The sequence below is a fragment of the Zingiber officinale genome, chromosome 1B, assembly GCF_018446385.1.
Source record: "Zingiber officinale cultivar Zhangliang chromosome 1B, Zo_v1.1, whole genome shotgun sequence".
Lineage (NCBI taxonomy): Eukaryota > Viridiplantae > Streptophyta > Magnoliopsida > Zingiberales > Zingiberaceae > Zingiber > Zingiber officinale.
Genome location: NC_055986.1, coordinates 129,474,417 through 129,496,726, shown reverse-complemented (window position 1 = coordinate 129,496,726; position 22,310 = coordinate 129,474,417). Strand labels below are relative to the sequence as shown.

General features: G+C 36.0%; 2 protein-coding genes across 2 annotated transcripts; both read right to left on the bottom strand.

Moving 5' to 3' along the window:
• Positions 1-5,598: 5,598 nt before the first annotated feature.
• On the bottom strand, positions 5,599-6,368 carry LOC121978938 (cucumber peeling cupredoxin-like). The gene is made up of 2 exons (XM_042531091.1): positions 6,170-6,368; positions 5,599-6,052 (listed from the first exon to the last, which is right to left on the bottom strand). Exons 1-2 carry the CDS (start codon positions 6,354-6,356, stop codon positions 5,817-5,819), a joined length of 423 nt encoding a protein of 140 aa, XP_042387025.1. The 5' UTR covers positions 6,357-6,368; the 3' UTR covers positions 5,599-5,816.
• Positions 6,369-6,607: 239 nt separating this feature from the next.
• On the bottom strand, positions 6,608-19,573 carry LOC121978922 (mitochondrial adenine nucleotide transporter ADNT1-like). Its single transcript, XM_042531090.1, has 8 exons — positions 19,131-19,573; positions 17,461-17,509; positions 10,579-10,742; positions 10,265-10,302; positions 7,984-8,096; positions 7,749-7,862; positions 6,967-7,311; positions 6,608-6,845 (listed from the first exon to the last, which is right to left on the bottom strand). Exons 1-8 carry the CDS (start codon positions 19,295-19,297, stop codon positions 6,762-6,764), a joined length of 1,074 nt encoding a protein of 357 aa, XP_042387024.1. The 5' UTR covers positions 19,298-19,573; the 3' UTR covers positions 6,608-6,761.
• Positions 19,574-22,310: the final 2,737 nt, after the last annotated feature.

The following is a 22,310-nucleotide window of genomic DNA, read 5'->3' as shown; positions in this document are numbered from 1 at the left end:
TTTTATAGTTAAAGTTGATCTTTCTTTGTCAACGACAAGCTGCTGAAACAAAAGATTTGTCTCCTTTCCATTTCTCTAACTCCGGCATTAAATAACTGCTTTCATTTCTGCCATTAAGAAAGTATGCATAAACTGTTTTTTTTCCTAATGATCAAAGCCTCATTTTGTGATCTACTTATGTAGTGAAACTTATCAATGTCTTTAAATGAAATTCAATTATTCTCTTGCCTCACTTAGTTGATACCTTGGAGTTTGAATCATAAAGCTTGATTTATTAAGCATACTCTCAGGCACAAAAATATCTTGCTGATCCGAAGTTTCTCATATGTGGCTCATTTCCTTGGCATGTGGGCTGTCATAAATGTTGAGACTCTGGTCCACATCTTAGGAGAGTTTGTGAAACCTGTTAGAGAGATCTTGCTACTGCTGTCCTCTCAATCTTGATTAGTTTAAAGTACAACCTGAGCAGTTAAAATTGCCTAATGACAGCAGAGAAAAGGAGCTTATAGGTTTGTAATATCTACCTAAATCTTAGTTTTGATTTCTCAGAATATTTCATGGAAATGGAATTTATTTAGTTCCGGATACTGCAGTAAAATAAAGAGATTGTTGATGAATTTTTTGTTTTGTTTTTTGCAATTCAGAAAAGATAAGATGTGTAGAATATTAGTGATTGATTAGGTAAACTTTAGCTCTATGATCTTCTGCATTAGGTTATGATGCTGGTCTCTACTTCAGTGTGACTAATAGGACTACTTGAAATGCTTGAAGCATGCGGATTACTGAAGAGAAAATTCTCAAACTCCAGCAAACTAAGGAAGCCAGTCTGGTAAGTCTGACCCAGTTACCACTCCATAAACTAATCATCATTCTGGTTATTGAACTCTGATTCCATTTGAACCATATTTACTTGAGCATGTCCTAGGCAACCACCATTAGAAGTCACTTTCTTGATTTCATTTAATTGTGACTTCGTCTAATAACCTTTCTTCAATATTCTCTGTGACAGCTAACTGTTGTACAAAAATGCTCTGGCCCTCATGCATGTCTATAGTCTAACTGGACAACAAAAGCAAATTTGTGAGCCAATCAATGAAAGGGCCAGTCTTCCAGCCTATATCTGCTGGAGGACAATGACAGGTATATCAACTTGCAATTTTCTGTGCACCGTCGGAGTGCTTGTCATATGTTTTTGTCATAGCAAAATCTTGACTAGGGTTTAGAATATTGAACAGGATCCAACAATGAAATTGATGTAAAGTATAAGAGTCAGATTATTTTTTTATGACGCCTAGATTTTCATGCTAATTATACAATTATAGGCAATATTATTTATTTTTGTCTTAATTAAGGTTGACACACATAGCTGAGATGTACAAGAGGATATCTTCAAAGGAAGTTCAGTTCTCAGATGGGTAGGAAAGCTCTTCGGAGGCTTGTAGATGATAACGTGGTTACTAAAAGAGTGAAATCCTCCTTTGATAACCAGTAGCATCAGTTAAGATGCCATTGCCAACATGTTTGGTTCAGATTCAACGACTAAGTTCGTGATCCCCGAGTTCGGAGTCAGTTATCGGAATACTTAGAACCACAATACCTTGAATATCATTTGGAATGAGAAAACGTCTACAAACAAAAATATTTAGGATGTGATTTTTCTTGTTGAAATCCAATAATCAAAATACAGTTTCACTTTTTATCAATTTAGAGTCTAAAATGAGTGTATTGATTACCGAACAGGGTAACAAGAAATCCATTGTAAAACCTTGAATCTTTGGAAAATTAAAAGTTTATGTTTTTATCTATATTGTCAAAAAAGATTCCTCTTGCCTGGGGGGAAATGACACAATAGTTAGACCCTTTAATCAAGGCATCTAAGGAAAGTGAACTCAAGCATCTTATGACTGATAAAAAATTTCACTTGGATCGAACAGGTCTCCCTCAAAATTAATCGATTCAAAGAATTTGATACATATTACCAACTAAACAAAATGTTCCTCCTTTCAAAATTTTCAAAATATCTCATTTATAATTTTCTACTAAAAATACTCTTCTTCAGTCTACTTTGGAATTAGTTTGTATAAAACACTATCTTCTTGTATAAAGTAACATTAAGATGATAATTATTTTAACCAAAATTTATCAAATAATTATAAGGTAGAATTAATTTGATCAAAATAGCTTCATAGTCGTTTTGCCCAACGTAGAGACGCAGAGCCGTTTTGACCACTAAATTGTTTTAACATTTTTTTAAAAAATATAGTACTTTTATTAGTAATAATAATAACGATGATGATTCGGATCTCTTTCTTTTCCCTTTCCAGCTTTCGGAATAAATAGGGGGTTAATATCTAAGAAAAGAGCATACCGTCACGGTGAGTGTGATTTTTTTCTTCCTTGTCTTTCTTTTTTTTTTTTTTTTTTTCTTTCCTTTCTTCTACCTTTCTTTATTTATTTCTTTTCATCATGAATCTCTTTCCTTCCCCTTTCCATCTTTCGGAATAAATAGGGGTTAATAATATCTAAGAAAGGAGCATACCTCATGGCGAGTGTGATTTTTTTCTTCCTTCATCTTTATTTTTTTCCCTTTCTTCAGATTTTTTATTCTTTATTTCTTTCCTTTCCCTTACCATTCTCTACGGATTTCTTTTCGTCGTGAGTTTATTTCTTTCCCCTTTCCATCTTTCGGAATAAATAGAAGGTTAATGTCTAAGAAAATAGCTTACCCTGTTTGAGATTCACATGTGGCTGGCCATATTAATCTATGCAACTAACACAGCGTCACCAATTAAAGACACCGTTCCAGAACCGAGCAATGGTGGAACGTTAGCTTCGGCTAATTACATATATATAAGAGTTTCCGTATCAATTCTATAAAAAAATTTATCTTAAATTTTAATAATATATTTTAAAAAAAATTACTCTTATTTATTCTCTAAATTTAATATTATAAATATTTTTTTAAATTTATAAAATAAATTTCATATAAGAGAGAAAAAAAATCAAAAAATTGATATAAAATTTAATAAAATTTTATTCTAAATTATACAAACTTCAGCATGCACTTAATTAAAATGGACAAACGACGAAGGTAAAATAAAAAAGAGGAGAGGGCAATTAGATTTTATCCGATTAATCTCGGAAAGAGTACCTCCTATACCTCGCCTATAATTTGAAATGCAATTTATAATTTATATAGGATTAATAACTTTAAATCCCCTTATATTTTATAGCAGGTTATATTTTGCCCTCCCCCCCCTCTCTTCTATTTAAAAAACTACACTTAACCCCCCTTTGATATAAGTAAAAAAGAGGAAAAAAATAAATGACCAAAATAACTCTAACCTAAATCAAACTTTTAGAAGAAAATGAAAAATAAAAATAAAAATAATTTCGTAAGATCGTTAAAAGCTTAACATTAACCTAACCTGATTTATATATAGGCTCAAAATCTCACTTGTGTTAGAAAAAATATCCTCATAAAATTTACACATACGTCAGCATAAATAGCAGAAAAATAGGAACTCTGAGAGGAATAATCAGTCAAAAATTCATTCCATCAAATAAAAAAGAGTCAGAATTTTAAATTGATGAATCAAAATTAAATAATGATAGAATAAAATTTATCATTAAAAATCAAAATAAAGACCTTTTGATTTTTTATAAATCATCAAAGGGTCTTCATTTTAATTTTTAATGATAAACTTTATTCTATCTTTATTTAATTTTGATTTATAAATTTAGAATTCTAGTTCTTTTTTGTTTGGTGGAATGAGTTTTTGACTGATTATCCTCTTAGAGTTGCTATTTTTCTATTATTTATGCTGGTGCATGTGTAAATTTTATGAGAATACTTTTTCTAGAAACAAGTGAGATTTTGGGCATATATTTAAATCAGATTGGGTTAAATTTAAGTTTTCAAGGATCTTACGAGATTATTTTTATTTTTATTTTTCATTTTTTCTAAAAGTCTGATTTAGGTTAGGGTTATTTTGGTCATTTATTTTTTTCTCTTTTTTACTTATATCAAAAGGGGGTTAAATATAGTTTTTTAAATAGAGGGGGTAAAATGCAATCTACTGTAAAATACAAGGGAATTTAAAATTATTAACCCATTTATATATACTAAAAATCCAGCATTAAATACTCGTTGCTATTGAGATTTAAACTCATATTCTTATTTATTAGGATTCTAAGTGTTTTTACCACTGGATTACATTAAAAAAACAAAACAGCCACATGAACCATCAAAAAAAACATATTTTCATTTCACCCTCTTATATATATTGTTTTAATGATAAAGTTTGTTGATTCAAATAATATTATCCTAGGCGGCAGCCCCTCATTGATTTTTTTTTAAAAAAATAATTATACTAATAAAATTTTACTTTTATATATATATATATATATATATATATATATATATATATATATATATATATATATATATATGATCCGATGGTAAGGGCGGGGGATCCGTTGGCGGAAGGTCAACGACACGTGGGGGTCAAAGGTCAAGAGATTCAACCCTGAGACCCAACCGACCGGACTGAGAAGGCCGACCGGCCGAGAATCCCCGAGCCGAATGAAAGACAACCCGACTAGGGGTCGGGTTTCCGATGCTCATGGTAGAAAGGTTTTAGGGCCGAACGGGATATCCGTTCGACCGGGGCACAAGGCAACAAAGACAGGCAGGAGCAATCTCATCTGAGCATACGACCGGGAGTCCTCCAAGTCGGACCGATACCTACAACCAGGACAGAAGTGATATGCCTGCCGAGCGGCCGAACAGCTCGGCCCTGGAACAAATAGGAGGCGCAAGAGGACAAAGGAGACATGGGATAACATCATCCTCGAGACGTCTGTAGCCGGCAGGCAACAGGGTTGGTGGCCAAGCCGTACACAGGATCATACGGTGGAAGCTTCCACCGTCACATCAGGGATATACTCGAACGATTGCGAAATGGCGTCAGGAGTACTTTTCTGACATGGACTCGTTAAGGTATGTTTGAGGAAGCGTGCATGCATCGAGAAGCGTGCACATATCGAGAAGCGTGACCGCGCCTCCCCGGAGTCCTATATAAAGACCCCCAGACGTCGACAAAGGTATGCGGAATCCTCACTGTAGCCACAGTTACGCTGTCTCTCTCATTTCTCGTTGCCTGACTTGAGCGTCGGAGGGTCGTCGCCGGGAAACTCCTCCCGGCTCGATTTCTTTGCAGGTTCGTCGAAAATCTATGCCACCAGTCGGATTAGCAACGGAGAGTACCACGTCCCCAGCGTCCTTCGACTCAGCGCTCGGACAGGATCAAAATATATATATATATATATATACACACACATTAATTTCCTTTTAATACCAGCTCCATATCTAAATAGATAAATACAATTACACATGTCTGAGCTATGTGCTGATAACAAATTTTATTTTATTTTATTTTTTTTTAAATTTAGAGGTTTGAGGGCTCACTCTGGCAGGATATATGGTTGGATATTAAAATTTTATATATATTACCTCTTATATCATATGTTTTGAATATAAAAATAGAATTTAGAATCTCAATTTAGCTTAGAAATTATATAAACTTCAACGCACATTCATAAACACACAACATTTCGACTTAATTTAATAACAATCCCCAGAAATTAACATGCAATTACCCCCTCACATTATAGGCAATTTCAATTTATGCCAAGAAAGGAAGGATCAAGCAGAGGCACAGAGAAGAGGCGACGAAGGCGAAGACGCCGCCGTGCTCCGCCCTCACAACAGCGGCAGAGGCTGGAATAGGCGCAGGCGCCGGGGCTTGGTTGTACTAAGCGAGACGGACGTCTGGGTGCGGCGTGGAGGAGACGTTGATGCTCAGCTTCTGGCCCTTCTCGCAGTGCAACCCCACGTTGCACAAATAGTACTCCTGCCCGGCGGCCGTCAGCTCCAGGATCGTCGGGCCCTTGAAGTGGATGTCGATCACGTTGTTAGTCGTACACGCCGCGAAGTCCTCCGCCGACGACAGCTCCACCACATTTTGCACCATCGTCGTGAACAGGAACACTTGAGGAAGGAAGAAAAAACAACATTTTTCCAGTCGAAAACGTACTTGGAGAAAGCAAAATGAATTATGTCGACGACGTATTCATCTAAAATCATGGCAAATGATGCAGCACGCACCGATTTTGTCGCCCACTGCGAAGTCTCTGGCATCGGCCCAATCCTGGTAGAAGGTGGTGGTGTTGGGGATGCGCCACCCGTAGCTTCCTCCGACGATGTGGGTCTTGTGGTGCGCCGCCGAGGTGGAGAGAAAACCCATGGCCGCCATTAGGAAGAAGGCAACATGGCGGCTGTGTCCTTCGACCATCTTTCCTTTCCCTGCCTTCTTCTGCTTGGCCTTCTCTCTCTCTTTGGTGGTGACGAAGGGGGATGGGGAGTGACTTGAGGAGACGAAGAGAAGGCATTTATAGACAAGGAATTAACTAATAATGGAAAGCTAATTTTGGTTAATTAGTTTTCCTAGGCTATAATTAGCTCCTGATGAACTTCCCCATGTAATTAATCTAAATAAAAATGCAATTTTTGAAAGCTTTTTTTTTAAAAAAATGTAGACTAATGTTGAAAAAGAAAAAATGTTTGCATAGTCTTAATATATCACCAATAAAAGATTGTCGATACGTAAGATTAACCTCACTAGCTATCGTGAGAATACATTAACCTCACTTACTTTCCTGAGAATACATTTTATTCTTCAACATCAGTTGGAACTATGTCAGTCTGATATTCTCATTTCTACTCCGAGAACATCTTTCACCACCTCGTATGTCACGAATGCAATCGCAATCGACGGCACCACCTGTACGAAAAAAGAAAGAAGAGGACGATGGCTTAGAACACAAAGATGAAGCATTTGGTTTTTGAGATGATGTCTGAACTGGTCTAAGAAAGTGAATGGCAGATTGGATGAAAGCGCGAACCTTCACAGAATTGGGGACAAGACCCTTGTATAATGCACCGAAACCTTCGTTGTGGATCGTCTTCCTGAAGGCATCGACCATTCCATTATACTCCAGGGGTGCTTTGCTCTTCCCATGACCTGTGACAACAGGGGCAGCATCCTTCCAACCCACCATTTGCATTCTTCGCCTGATTACATCGAGAGGGTAGGCAATGGTCTGGCCAACAGTTCCAGCTACCGCTCCACATGAAAGCCGTGTGATGACACTCAGCTCGGAATCTTTGACAATACCATATGGGTTGGTTTTGAGCATCCAGTCCTTCAGAGATTCATAGACGGCAAAGTTGAGGCCTACATATGGGACCTGCGTGTCGAAATAAATCATCAGATGCTAGAAAACGAAAACTGAAACATCTATATGAAAACAAAAAAGGTTTTAGGTAACCTTTTCCATAGTCAGGAGGAAGAAGTGTGAAACTATGATAAATGACCAGTGAGATTCTGGCCATGTTTGGACATACTGATTGCACGGAGGGGGTTTAAATTAACAGCAAGTACAGGAATGTTCTTTTTCAGTACAGGTTTTAAGTTATTAGCAATATTTAAACCAAAAGTCAAATATTCAGAAGTAAAGCATGGAAAAATTAGATTAAAAGGAAAAAAGGATCAAGTTTCTTTTTTTTTATTTATCGGATTACCTGACCAAAATAACCAAACTATTGTAGTGATGGGTAAAACCATGTCTATCGTATAGCATATGTATCATTTGTAGCTTATGTGGCATAGTAAATAGAAACATACCACTCCAATGACTGATGGAAGCCAGCCTCTGTAAAGAGCACGAAAACCTTCTTGCCTATAGACAGATCCTAAAGCATGAAACATTCCTTGGTACTGGCGGGGGGATTTTTCTGTCTGCATAAATAACATGCCAAGAGGATGACCAATATACCATTCAAAGTCATTGCTGGTATCAAATCCTAATAAACATTTGTTAAGACTTGTAGCAGGGTTACTAATTGAAGAGAAAGAGCACCTGCACCGTAATTCTGCCACGAACCATGTCCATAGGATAAGTGGCAGACATTGCAATAATTCCAGCACAAGCTCCAGCTCCAAGCCGCATCACAGGAGTAAGCTGAGCATTTTCTGCAATAATTGCAACATGATAAGAGACATAATTTAACAAAAAATTATGGTGTATCATAATGAAGGATAATAATATTGCAACAGAAGAATAGAATATATTCTTTTTCCCATGGTTGCAGGAAGAGAGTTTTTTGTTTTCATTTTGTTTTATACAGACATATCAAAGTAGCAATTGTGTCCGGGCGGGACCAGACACATCAATCAGATAACCTTGGAAACAAAGGCCAATTGTGATGAAACAGAAGAAAATACCAGGTTGAAGTTGACGTTTGACCAGTTGAACCAGAAAACTGTGACATAGGAGTGACTGATGCAACCACTACGCTGGTTCTAAAACATGGCAAAGAAATGGCCAAAAGGATTTTGAAAAAGTTGGTCCCTTAGAAAATTAACATTAAAAGACAATGTCTTAGGGAAAGGAGATACTAAAGGTAAACTGTGAATCTTTTGAATTTTTTGTGAGCAAGGTGAATGAATTAACTTTAGCTGAGAGGAGATTTAAAGTCCCATAAAAGAAGGTTAAAATTGGGATTCGTAACTGTTCTGGTGAATTATTTAATTGTAAATCTTATTGAACAGTGAGTAAGGTAAGAAATTATAAAATATACTAATACTTTGTTCATAATCATTTTTGTATCTAAAAGCAATAAAGTATTTCATTAATAGCAAAATAATAGATGACGTAGGTTGGTGCTAATCTATAACAAATATAACTAAATTTAAATCTTCCATTAATGGCAATATAATTATTGTTTATTTCATTTTATTAAGAATTGAAATGAAATGAGCAATATGAATCCTCCACAGCAAATGATTTTTAAAAAGAGGCATTGTTATCAAATGAAAACAATTTAGACATGACATTCCACTCTATTTGACCATTATACTTATATTGTAGAATATAGAATTATTCATTTCTTTGAATTGTATCATATCGTATGATATGAATAACGAATTGTATGATTCTAACAACCATGTAAACATTTGTTATCATAATTTTCAAAAGAGAAAAATTAAACATGTCCTAGAGACCTAAACAATAGGTAACAAACTGAGGAAGAATGCAAGGATGTAGGTAAATAATGTTACGAGATACCTTGAACACTTAACTGCTGAAGAATGCTTTGACAAGCAAATGAAATGAAAATTCCAGTGCAATATGTGGGACACGTATATAGGAAAATTGGCACCAAGAACCAAAGAGAAGAATATATGGATGGGTGTTCATATAGTTCCCTAGATCTGGTTGGCTTCAGCAAACACAACAATTTGGCATGACGCTGCCATGCAATAGCAATGATATTATCCAACTGCAGAGATACAAGGATGCACGGATAGATGTCCGTATTGTTCCCTCCTTGATTTGGTTGGCTTCAGCAAACAACCAATATGGCAAGATGTTGCACACAATAGCAATCATACTATCCAACTGCAAAGATACATGGCCATGCTGTAAAAGAAAATTGATGAACAGGAACCCTTAAATGCACATATATTACAATGTTGCAATCTTCTGAATGGTAGATCATATATATTAATACACACTAAAGGACCCAAAACTAAAGGACCCAAAAAATAGATGTCTAAATCTGTATTAGTGTGTGACATTCCCTTGAAAAGCTAAGCAGTTGATTATTTAATTCCAAAGAAAGAATGTCATCTAGATTATGGCGTGTACAATCCTAACTGAAGGGGGCAGTTCCTATTAGACATATTGACTGATGTTTGAAGTTCACAAACATAATTGACTGAGTAGGGGTGCAACACTTTTATAAAATTGTATTGGCATTCCCTTTATTACCAATTGCAGTATAGCAACTCAACAAGAAGTCCTGGTCAAACCAAATACCTATTTTTCATTCTGCAGGAATCGCTTTAATGATTTTACATATTATAATTTTCAAACACAAGCAAGGAGTATCTGGCATGCATATGATAGGAATAACACAGTAGTTTCCCAAAGGTTAAGCTTTTCGAATTTGGGAGGACAGGTAACTCAATTAAATATAACAAAGAGGTCAACTTAAAATGCATGAAATTCGTGAACTCGCAGAATCCAAACAAAAGCAGTTTGTTTCTTAATGTGGTATTCTCATATTAGAAGCCCTGGCAACAAAAGAAAATTGAGGGGAAAAAAAAGAATGGCACAACAGGAAACAGAATCATACCATTGCCAGAGTGTCGCCTGTAAGCCCACAGAATTCCACTGTAACAAAATAAAAAAATTGAAGACGTGCAAGATTAGAACAGCTAGATCTGCTCCTCCAGAAAAATCAACAAAAAATCAACACCGATACAAACCTAGCTTCTAAGACACAACAAAAACATCAATAATAATAAGTGTTGCTTATCTATATACAATAGCACGAATAAAAGGTGAAGGGGACAAAAACTTGTTAACTAGAAACTTCATATGGCACAACATCATATATTTTCTCATTGAAGTATTAATTATATGGAAATGATAAAGATATAGAAATACCTTGAAGCTTGTTCATAGCTAAAGAATTTAACAGCAGAATTTGGAACAATACGTGCACAGTTGGTTCCATTGCCCTTAAATAGCCCTCGGAAACCTTCTGATTTCCATATATACTTAAGGCCTTGAATTGTTCCATTATACTGAATATTGCGAGAATTTTGGACCTGTATACAAGCAGCTTTATTCAGTTAAACATTGAATAAGTCTATTCTTCCAAGCCATTTAGATAATAACTGTTCAAAAACAACAATATGGTCCACGTGCTCTATCAACAAAAAAAAACCAATTCAATTCAAACATTTGAAACAAATAAAACCCCACAACCCAATCAGGACAAGCATAATTCTTTGTGTAATAGTTAATTTGGTTTTTATGTAGGATTGACTAATGAGGAGGCCAAGATACACTCTACATTGAATTCAATAAAAAGAAAAAGCTGTTACTGCCCCAGATATATTTGCTTCTAAGTAATTACGTAATGAAAAATATCAATGTTTCACTTGTGGTCTGGACTTATGGCTATGTTACTATGATACATTTTTACAAGTCAAGCAATCCTGATATACCATATTACTATTGTGTGTCAACATCATATTCTGAAATGCGTATATAGTCAAGAAGCTGATAATATTCATCAATGAGCATTTTAAATGATTTGAATTTGCAATCAAGACTTGATAAATGGTACTTTTATGAAGCTCAAGTTGGCAAAGATGCAAAAACTTTCGAGGCGGCATGCATTGCTTTACATTCCAATCAATTACGATTGATTTGTTTAAAAAGATCAAACATTATTTCTTTCTTAATCTCAGTTCTTCATACATCATACTTTCTAACTTTCTAGTGTATTGTATCAAAACTCAACTTATTAAGTCAAATTTAATAAACAAAACTACAGCAGAAGCAAATCCAAAATGGCTGAAACAATCTAAATCATATCAAATTTTCAATATTCATAAACAACAAAAAAACAAAGGATAATTACCTTATTATTTGTATATATTAGTTACCATATTTGTATATATTAATTATCAAATTATCGGTACAAATTAGTAAATATATATGGGTGCCTAAGTGTAGTTTCCAAAAATAGATCCCTAATTTCTATATAAATATATCTCACTTTTCAGTAAAGTTTATGTATTCTTTTTATCTCAAGTTACATGGTATCAAAGCATTCGAAATTAAATTAGGGTTTCATCTCCTCTCCGTCGAAATTAGGTTTCATCTCCGTCGTTTCTCCCTCACGTTCATGCGCTCGCAGTGCCACTTCTCACCACACTGGCTGAATCGTCAACGCCGCCTCCACCCCAAGTCTCCATCTTTGTGTCCATCACCAATGCCTGCACAAGTCCCGTACTTGCTTCCTTCCTCCTCGTCGCTGTCTTCGCCACATACCTATGCGGCTGAGCCCTAGCCACCGATGAGCTCCAAGCACCTGTCCCCAACAACGGCAACAGCAACCTCCTAGTTTCTTGATCGCGCTCGTTTCTTGTCGCTGCAACAGTCCACGATCGCTTCCGCTATCACCCTGCGCTGCCTCTTGCTGAAGTAGTCTTCTTCTTGTCCACAGTAAATTTGTCCTGTTTCGCCACCATCAACATCTGCCCTTAGACTTGGATTTGTCGGACTCGTCTTCTTCAGCAATAGCGGTGGGACGACTTCCTCCTGAGCCTGATTCTTGTCCATTTGCAGCGTTTTCTTGTGTCTTGCTTAGCTTCTGTTGGTGTCTAGCACAAGCAAGAGATCCATGCACTATAGCTGTGCTCTCTCTTGTTGCTGCGTTTATACTTGTCTTGTTGTTGTGCTTTCTTATTATTGTTGTGTTTTGACTTTCCGACGCAAGCTACAAATCTATGCACCGAGACTCCATCTTCCTATTGCTGTGTTCCCGTGAGATAAAATCTTATGGCTGAGAATAAGCCTTATCTTGTGACGGATGTAGTGCCCGTGATGTATAAGATCACGGACCATAAGCTAAATGGTTCAAACTATTTGAATTGGAGTAAGACTATTTGTCTTTATCTATGAAGTATTGATAAATATAGTCATTTGACTGATGATCCTCCTAAAGATGATTTGAAATAGACATGGCTAAGAGAGGATGCACGTTTGTTTCTTCATATTCGGAATTGTATTGGTAGTGAGGTAATTGGTTTGATCAATCACTCTGAATTTGTTAAAGAACTAATTGATTATTTAAAATTTTTGTACTCTGGAAAAACAAGATCAGCCTTAGTTATTTTATGGCATTTAAAAAGATATATGAGGAGCTTAATATGTTGCTACCCTTTAGCCCTGATGTAAAAGCTCAACAAATCCAACAAGAGCATATGGTGGTCATGAGCTTCCTTGCTGACCTATCTCCTTACTTTGAGTCAGGTTCTCTCTGGTTTTGTGGTCTCTTCTCTCCAAGATGTATTTAGTCGCATTCTCCATACAGAAAGTACTACATCCACTCTGCTTAATGATACTTTAGTAAGTTGCAATATTAATTATGTGTCTGGAAGATCAACTAGTCATAATGGAATGGGGAGGTTCCTAGGACTTTCAAACTCGAACATCTAATTCTAGTGGTATTGTGTGCAATTTATGTCATAAGCTTCATATAAAATTTGAGTGTAGAAAGCTTAGAACAAAAATCAGCAAAAACACTTAGCGCATATTGTATCCACTAATGATGCCTCTGATAAATTGGTATTTCTTTCTGTAAATGAATTTGTCAATTTCTCAAAATATTAGGAATCATTCAAGTCGTCATCTCCCTCTATTACTGTTATTGTTGATTCATGTAAACAAAACGCATGTCTTCTTTACTCATCCTCTAAATGAGTCATTGATTCTGGTGTCACGGATCATATGATAGGTAATTCTAGTCTCTTTTCTATTTTTCAGTCCAAAGCTAACACTCATACTGTTACTTTAGTTGATGAGTCTCTATCTTGTGTTCATGGGTCTGGCAATATCAATCCTACCCCTTTGCTTCCTCTGTCCTCTGTTTTAGATTTACCTAATTTATCCTTAAATTTGTTCTCTGTTAGTCAACTAACTCAAAATCTTAACGGTTACAACTCATTTTTTCCTAATCATTGCTTATTTCAAGATCTTTTAACAAAGAAGATTATTGGTAAAGGAAAAGAATTTGAGGCCTTTACATTCTTGGCACACTGCACCCAAATTCTTTTGCTTGCTCGAGTGTCACTTCTCTGTTTGAGGATCATTGTAGGTTAGGACATCCATCTCTACCTTTGCTAAAAAAGTTTGTCACAATATGGTAAGGCGTCCTCATTAGATTGAGTCATGTCAGTTTGCAAAACATCACCGTCTTAGTTCGAGTCCTAGAGTAAATAAACGTGCTACTATTTCTTTTGAATTAGTTCATTCTGATATTTGGGATCTTATTCTATTTTATCTAAACCTGGTTTTAGGTAATGTTACTTTTGTCTTCTTAGACAATTAATTGAAAAATATCAGGAGCAAAAACAAGATCTGCACATGGTATTCATTGACTTAGAAAAAGCTTATGATAGAGTCCCAAGAGAAATTATATGGAGAATTTTAAAAAAAAAAGATGTTAGCATAACATATATTGAACTAATTAAGGATATGTATGAGGATGTAACGACCAGAGTAAAGACTTCAGGAGGAGTGACTGAAACATTTCCAATAAAGATAGGGTTACATCAAGGATCAGCTCTAAGTCCCTATCTTTTTACACTAATTATGGGCGAACTCACTGCGCACATTCAAGACACAGTACCGTGGTGCATGTTGTTTGCAGATGATATTATTTTGGTAGATGAGACACGTGAAGGAGTAAATGCTAAGCTAGAATCTTGGAGGGAAACACTAAAAGGGAAAGGTTTTAAGCTTAGTAGATTAAAGACAGAATATATGGAATTTAAGTTTAGCAATATTAGAAGTAATGAAACAATTGTTAAGATAGGAGAGGACGAGTTGCCCGGAACCGAGAGATTTAAATATTTAGGATCATTTTTACAAAATGATGGAGGAATTGAGAGAGATGTCTTACATAGAATACAAGCAGGATGGGTGAAATGGAGGAGAGCGTCGAGTGTTTTATGTGACCGTAAAGTACCTCTTAAATTTAAAGGTAAGTTCTATAAAACCGTAGTTAGACCTGCTATGTTATATGGAACTGAATGTTGGGCTATGACTCGAGCACATGAGCAGAAGATGAGGATGTTAAGGTGGATGTGTGGACATACGAAGATGGACAAAATAAGAAATGAGAGCATTAGAGAGAAAGTCGGCGTTGCATCTATTGAGAAAAAACTCCGAGAGACACGTTTAAGATGGTACGGACATGTACTTAGATGACCAATAAATGCTCCAGTTAGGCGATGTGAAACTATGATAGACATGCATATCAAACGAGGAAGAGGAAGACCAAAAAAGACTTGTTAGCAATAATAAAACAAGATAAAATTTATTCAAATATAGATGATGATATAATAGGAGATATAGCTCAATGGCGTAAAAGGATTCATACAGCCGACCCCACCTAGTGGGAAAAGGCTTGGTTGTTGTTGTTGTTGTGCCTTTTGTGCTTAGATTAAAACTCAGTTCAATACATCCATCCGTACTTTGCGAAGTGATCATGCTAAGGAGTACATGTCCGGTTTATTCCAGTCGTATGTGAGTCAAAACGGCATGCATCATGAAACTTCTTATGTTGACACTCCATCCCAAAATGGTGTAATTGAACATAAAAATAGGCATATTCTGGAAACTGCATGACCCTTTTATTTCAAATGAATGTTTCCAAACCTTTTTGGGCTGATGCAATTTGTACAACATGTTTTCTCATTAACCGCATGTTATCATCTGTTCTTCACGGCTATATCTCTTACAAAATCTTTTTTCTAAATAAGTCATTGTTTCCTATTAACCCTAGGATATTTTGTAGCACTTGTTTTGTTCGGGATGTTCGTCCACATGTCACTAAATTAAATCCCAAAAGGTTATAGGTATTATTGTCCCGGTATTAACAAATATCTTACCTCAATTGATGTTACCTTCATAGAAGACATACCTTATTCCCCATACTCACCTATTACGACTCATCAAAGGGAGGATGATGATATGTTGATATATTCTATCACACCCTCCGCACTTGTTCCGGAATTGACTATTGTCAAGCCTCCTATTATTCAAGTCTACTCCAGGTGTCACCCTCTAGATTCATGTCATGCACCTACTATTTCACAATTAGATCCAGTCATGAGCAATGATCTTCCTATTGTGTTACACAAAAGTATACAACAGCGTACTTATCCTACTTCTTTTGTTTCTTACAACAGCTTATCGTCTTCCTCTTGTTGTTTTATTACTTCACTTGATTCTATGTCTATTCTTGAGACAGTGCGTGAGGCCATATCTCATCTTGGTTGGAAAGATGTAATAATAGAGGGGATGAATGCTTTAGATGACCATGACACATAGGACTTAGTCGATCTAACACTTTTTATCCTGTTGCAAAGTTAACCTCTGTTCAATTATTTATTTCAATGGTCGCTACTCATCGTATATGGAGCAACCTCCTAGTTTTGTTGCTCAGGGAATCAGGGCAAGTTTATCATCTTCAAAAATCTTTGTATGGTTTGAAATAGAGTTCTCGAGCTTGATTTGGAAAATTTAGTCAGATTGTTGAAAAAATAGGTATGACGAAAAGCAAGTTTAATCATTATGTACTATACAAGCAATCAGGAGCTCGTATCATTCTATTAGTTGTATATGTAGATGATATTGTTATCACTCGAAGTGATAGGAATCTCATCTCTTAAATCTTATCTTTCATTCATACTCAATATGAAAGATTTGGGGGTGCTAAAATATTTTTTAGGTGTTGAAGTTATGAGGAGTAAAAAAGGTATATTTTTATCTCAGAGAAAATATGTCGACTTATTAACTGAGATAGGAAAATTGGAGACAAAGCGTTGTAATGCTCAGTCAGAACATGCATCTCACAATAGATGAAGAACTATTTAAACATCGATATCGGTTGGTTAGGAAGTTGAATTACCTTAACTCGTCCACATATTGCATATTCGGTCAGTATTTGTCAGTCAGTTTATGTCATCTCCAACCATTCACCATCGGGTAGCATTAGAGTAAATTTTGTGTTACTTGAATGGAGCACCCGAAAGGGGTATCATATATAAAAATCATGGGCACGCTGATATTGAATGTTTTTCAGATGTAGATTGGGTAGGTTCTAAAATGGATAGAAGATATACTTTAGGTTATTGTATCTTTGTTGAAAGAAATTTAGTCTCATGGAAGAGTAAGAAGCAAAATGTTGTGTCACGATAGTTAGAATATAGGGCTATAACACAGTTTGCGTGTTATGGATATATCAACTCTTTACTGAAGTAGGACTTAAAATTTCAGTACTACCTAAACTGTGGTGTGATAGCCAAGCTGCTCTTCTTATTGCATCGAATATTGTATTTCATGAGCGAACTAAGCTCATTGAAATTTATTGTCATTTTGTTCGTAAGAAAATTCAACAAAGTTTGATTTCTACCAGATATATGAAGACGGGAGAACAACTCAGAGATATCTTCACAAAAACTTTAAATGGAGTTTGGGTCGATTATATTTGTAACAAGTTGGGTATGATTAATATCTATGCTCCAAGTTGAGTGGGAGTATTATCATATATATTAGTTACCATATTTGTATATATTAGTTATCATATCTGTATGTATTAATTACCATATTATCAGTACAAAGTAGTTAATATATATGGGTCAATTAGCCTAATTGTAGTTTCCTAAAATAGATCTCTAGGTTGTATATAAAAATGTCTCACTCTTCAATAAAGTTTATGTATTCTTTTTATCTCAAGTTACATACCTGAAGTAAAATTTTCAGCCGTTCCAGTGGAGCAACAGCAGTTCTTGATCTGCAAAATTTTGCTATCAAATGTCAGCTTGTCTTCGCATTCATAGAATAATAATAAAAGCTCATCATAAAATCTACTTAAATGACTACTGAATGAAACAATTATACCAGTGGGGAAAAAATATAGTTCAGTGTTTACTAGATTGAATTGTTATATTTACTTATAAACTTTTGGTATATTATCCATAATGGAGCACCAAAAGGAAAAAAGCTTGCAGCTTATACTTTAATGAAGCTGAAAAGACAAATACAACTAGCCATTCTGTCCGTTGCATAACAATTTGTTGAAATTCTTTGAAAGCTTGAACAAGAGTATCAGTGAATAATGTTACTATGGACACAGGTACTGAAACTAATTGAAGTGTACAAAGAAGTTTAGTTTGGATCAAGAATTATTCTTCAGAACAGAGTAAACAAAGCTAAAAATCTAACGTTAAAGTATGTCTTGGAATAAGAGAGAATATGTGAGATCAGATAAGAATGGCAAGGAAAACTGAATTCTTGAAGTACCCTTTCCTATGGAATCTGAAACACTTACCGTACTTTAACAAAAGAGGCAAATAAAGGCCCGAATAAAGAAGATGCAAGGCACAGAACACTTTTACTAGTGTATCGATATATAACTTAAGCTAAATTGTCTCAAAAGATCTAAAATGACTAGCTAGCTCAACTTAACATGGGCAAACAAACATGGTGAATTTTGTTAAACAGAAAAGTTTACCTTGACAATTCACAAAACTGGATCTAAATACACTGCGATTTTGGATACACAACAATGTTGAAAAACCTGGGAAGGAATACTATAACATAAAGCAAGGTGTTAACTTCTAATTTCATTATTAATTACTGCACATCTCCACGATATTAACCAAGGCTGAATTTGTTGCATCTGGTTCCAATAACAAATTGTCATGTGACACATGTATATCACACAAATATTACTATAATCAAGATACACTACTTTGCAATAGTCTACCTCATTGGTGACTATCCACGTTATTGGATAGAAGAGCAAAGCAGAGTACTGAACACTAAATTTAGTTCTGTGGTTCTCTTTCTTCTGCAACAGAGAGGCAAACAGGCAAAGCTGGCAAGATGATTTATATCATAGATTTCTGGTAATAATGGTGAAACTATAAGTAACCTTCCTGATCAATTGCTATAAGTGATTGATATGGATGCCATAGAAGCACAGTGTGCTAAGCTTGATCTGTCATAAGCCTTTTGGAATTTATATTTAAACAATGTCATACGGCTTATATATAGAGAATTCTCTGATGCTTTTGTCTGTTTGCTTGCGGAGTTGACAGAGTTATTTACCATTGACACATATGACATTAAGGATTTAAATAGTCTTCAAGAAATTACTCATAGAAACTCAATGCATAATATATAATCCAAGTTATGCGTGATCCACTCAGGAAAGCTATACGTGAAGGTATTATCCAAAAAACTACTCAAAATCCAGAATATCACTAATCGCAAGAGCACCAATAGGAAATTGAGAAGAAAAAAAAAACCGCCACTTGAGTGCTTCGAGCTGACATTTTTTGCAAAGGAAAAAAAAAACGAAACTTCTACAACAATTAACCAAAACGGAGACCATAGTTGAGTCAACTCACACTCCTCCAGCGACACCTCCCGCCACGAGAGATTTGCAGATGCTAAGGATCGCGTGGCCAGGTGCCTTGACGCCCTCCCTCGCGAGCTTTGCCTCCTCAGCTAAGTTCACGATCGTGTTTACCGCCGACTCCCCTGTGCTCTTCCCGACCACATCCTCCGATGCCATAGAATGTCCCCTGGGCCAACTGGCTTCCTCGACCTGACAACGAGCAGATGAGAAAACCGAATCGGATCCAAAAGGCCAAGTCAGGATGCGGACGAATCAGGTCTCCTTAATAGCCGGCGATGGCGGAGGGAAGCAGCGGCTGGGACTGGGAGGGCGACGTGGTGCTTGGCGGCCTGCGCTCAGTCTACTATTTATGGAGAGTGAAGGGAGAAGGCATCGATTCGCCTCAGCCCTTTGTGGCTTCCATTTTAGTGTCCGGTTGGTTGCGGGTGAGGCAACAGGAACGAACCCTAGTTATTTTAATTAAATTACTATTATACCCTGATAATTTGGATATTTTCTCGCGTAATTTAATATTATCGAACTACTCTCGAAAACTAACATAATTTATTGGCAAGATTCTAATTTGAACTCCTAAAAATGTAATAGTCATGGTATGGTTCGAACTAATTCACAGATGTATGACCATCAATGAATGCAATAGTCATGGTTTTAACTGATTCAAAAATGGACCATCAATGAATTTTAGCTCAAATTTATTGATGAACTTAGGGTTTAACATAATTTAAATTCAAATTTAAAAATCTTAACATAGTTTAAACTATAGGAGTCTTAAGAACTTTATTGGTGGTTGATCAGCGAGTATAATTGATAATTTTTTTAATGAGTTTATGCTAAATAATCTTGAGATTGTGTGGATTTTAAAAATCTATAGCCTAAACTTAGGTTGTGAAATTTAGATTTAAAAGCATAATTACACTCAAGATATTCTTAAAAATATAAAATATAAGGATCCTAGTTTAAACTGATTCTGAGATGTTAATAATAAATTTTGATTCCAACTCACTGATGGATATATAATATTTAGAATTTTAAAAATTTTACATAATTTGAACTAGAGGAATCTCATTTTTATAATAAAGGTCATACGTTGATCTCAGACACCTCACACGGTTGGGCTCACATCCTTGTGTTGAGAAGTAAATCAGGAAACCGAACAAGTCAATATATGGAAGGGTTTTTACGTCGACTTCATCAAGAATCGACCCTTGATCATTTTTATAAATCTACCACGTAATGATCAACTCAACTATGCCCTGGAGCTTGAACCAAGGAAATCTTAGAAACCTAACCAAGGAAATCTTAGAAACCTATTGATGTTGTCAGTGAATAAGTATGATTGTCATAAATCCTTTAATCAACTCGTACTAAATTATGATAAGGCTATGTCAATTTTAAAAACTCACCACTCTCAATTTATGTTATGAATTCAGGTATTAGGTCATGGTTACCTCATAAGGCTACTAGAAACATAATAATCCCCGATTTAAACTGATTTTGAAGTGCATATGGTCATCCATGAATTTTCAAAGAAAAAAACTCATTGATAAACCTATAATATTTAAAATTTAAAATTTTAACATGGTCAGAATCATGGAAATGGAGACTCCCCTAGTTCTAGTTTGGGTTGATGAGTGATCAATAAATTTTGACTAAAACTTACCAATGGTTGTGCAATATTCAAATTTTAAATTTTTGAGTACGTACTAAATTATGATAAGGCTATGTCAATTTTAAAAACTCACCACTCTCAATTTATGTTATGAATTCAGGTACTAGGTCATGGTTACCTCATGAGGCTACTAGGAACACAATAATCCCCGATTTAAACTGATTTTGAAGTGCATATGACCATCCATGAATTTTCAAAGAAAAAAAACTCATTGATAAACCTATAATATTTAAAATTTAAAATTTTAACATGGTCAGAATCATGGGAATGGAGACTCCCCTAGTTCTAGTTTGGGTTGATGAGTCATCAATAAATTTTGACTAAAACTTACCAATGGTGGTGCAATGTTCAAATTTTAAAATTTTGAGTATAGTCAAAGTCAAAAGAGTACAATGTGGCAAAAAGATGATGTGTTCACTCCAGGTGGCCCAGTATCATCAGTTCAACAGCAAAATACAGACAGATAAATCAAGGTGTGCAAAGGCCTCCTAGGTGGGTGAGATGTTTTTCCACATGGGGAATGAACCTCATGAGAATTGACTCCTTGCCCTAATGTAGCAAACAACCATCCGAGTATCAACTATGCTACACCCCTAGGGATTAATTAAGAGAGTATCAATTTCTGCAAAAGGTTATATGTCGACCCCAGATGCCCCACACGGCTAGCCCCACAACCATTTGTAGACAGGTAAATTAGGAAATTAACCAGACAACCAAATGGGAAGGTATTTTCGCCGACTTCGTCGAGAATCAATCATTATCCATTTATGCAAATTTATCATATGATGATCAGCTCGGTTATGCCCTTGGGGATAATAAAGAGAGTATCAAAAATAGGGGTGTCAATTTGAGTGGGCTAAATGGATTCAGATTGGGTTGAAGATCGATTACCAAAAAAATCTCAACCCAAATATGAACTCTGTAAGTACACCCATGGTGGTTTTGATATGACCAAACAAGTCAAGTTAGGTCTTGTTGTGGTTTGATATCTTATGTCTAAGTGTGTAGGAACTTAGGAGCACAAGAAGTCGAGCGAAAGATTCAACCAGCGAGAAGGACAACATGGAAGAGAGTTGACGGACTCAGTGCGTCCGAGGGACAAGGCTTTGTGGAAGAGTAAGCTGGAGGACGAGAAGGAAGTGCACGACATTTCCGAGGGACGAGAAACCGGAGCGGAAAATTGTTCGAGAAAACAGAAAAATGGGTTCGGGTGAGCCCTATTCCGGATGGCCAAAATCACCTAAGCGAGCGGAGCCGAAACGGAATAGTCGAACAAAAAGTCAATTCAGTGTTGATTGGAGTCCAGGCGCCCGGAGCTACTACTGGCGCCCAGACCGATTTGGTCCAGGCACCCGGTTGTCTTGGCGAGGCAACCATGTGCGAAGGCGGTTCGGAAACTCAGAACCCTTTCAGGTGCCCAGACTAGAAAAATTTATCTAGATCGAGCTATTGCGATCTATTGCGCCGTGGATAAAGTTTTATCCACACCCGATCGAGGCG

What these genes read in the sequence shown, in the direction of transcription:
- LOC121978922 (XM_042531090.1), bottom strand. Translation starts at nt 19,297, where the DNA reads ATGGCATCGGAGGATGTGGTCGGGAAGAGCACAGGGGAGTCGGCGGTA. An exon ending in AGCTATGAACAAGCTTCAAG is followed by an intron (nt 10,303 to 10,578) that starts GTATTTCTATAT and finishes ATTTTGTTACAG; the next exon opens with TGGAATTCTGTGGGCTTACA. An exon ending in GTGGCAGAATTACGGTGCAG is followed by an intron (nt 7,863 to 7,983) that starts GTGCTCTTTCTC and finishes TTATTTATGCAG; the next exon opens with ACAGAAAAATCCCCCCGCCA.
- LOC121978938 (XM_042531091.1), bottom strand. Translation starts at nt 6,356, where the DNA reads ATGGTCGAAGGACACAGCCGCCATGTTGCCTTCTTCCTAATGGCGGCC. An exon ending in CGCAGTGGGCGACAAAATCG is followed by an intron (nt 6,053 to 6,169) that starts GTGCGTGCTGCA and finishes TCCTTCCTCAAG; the next exon opens with TGTTCCTGTTCACGACGATG.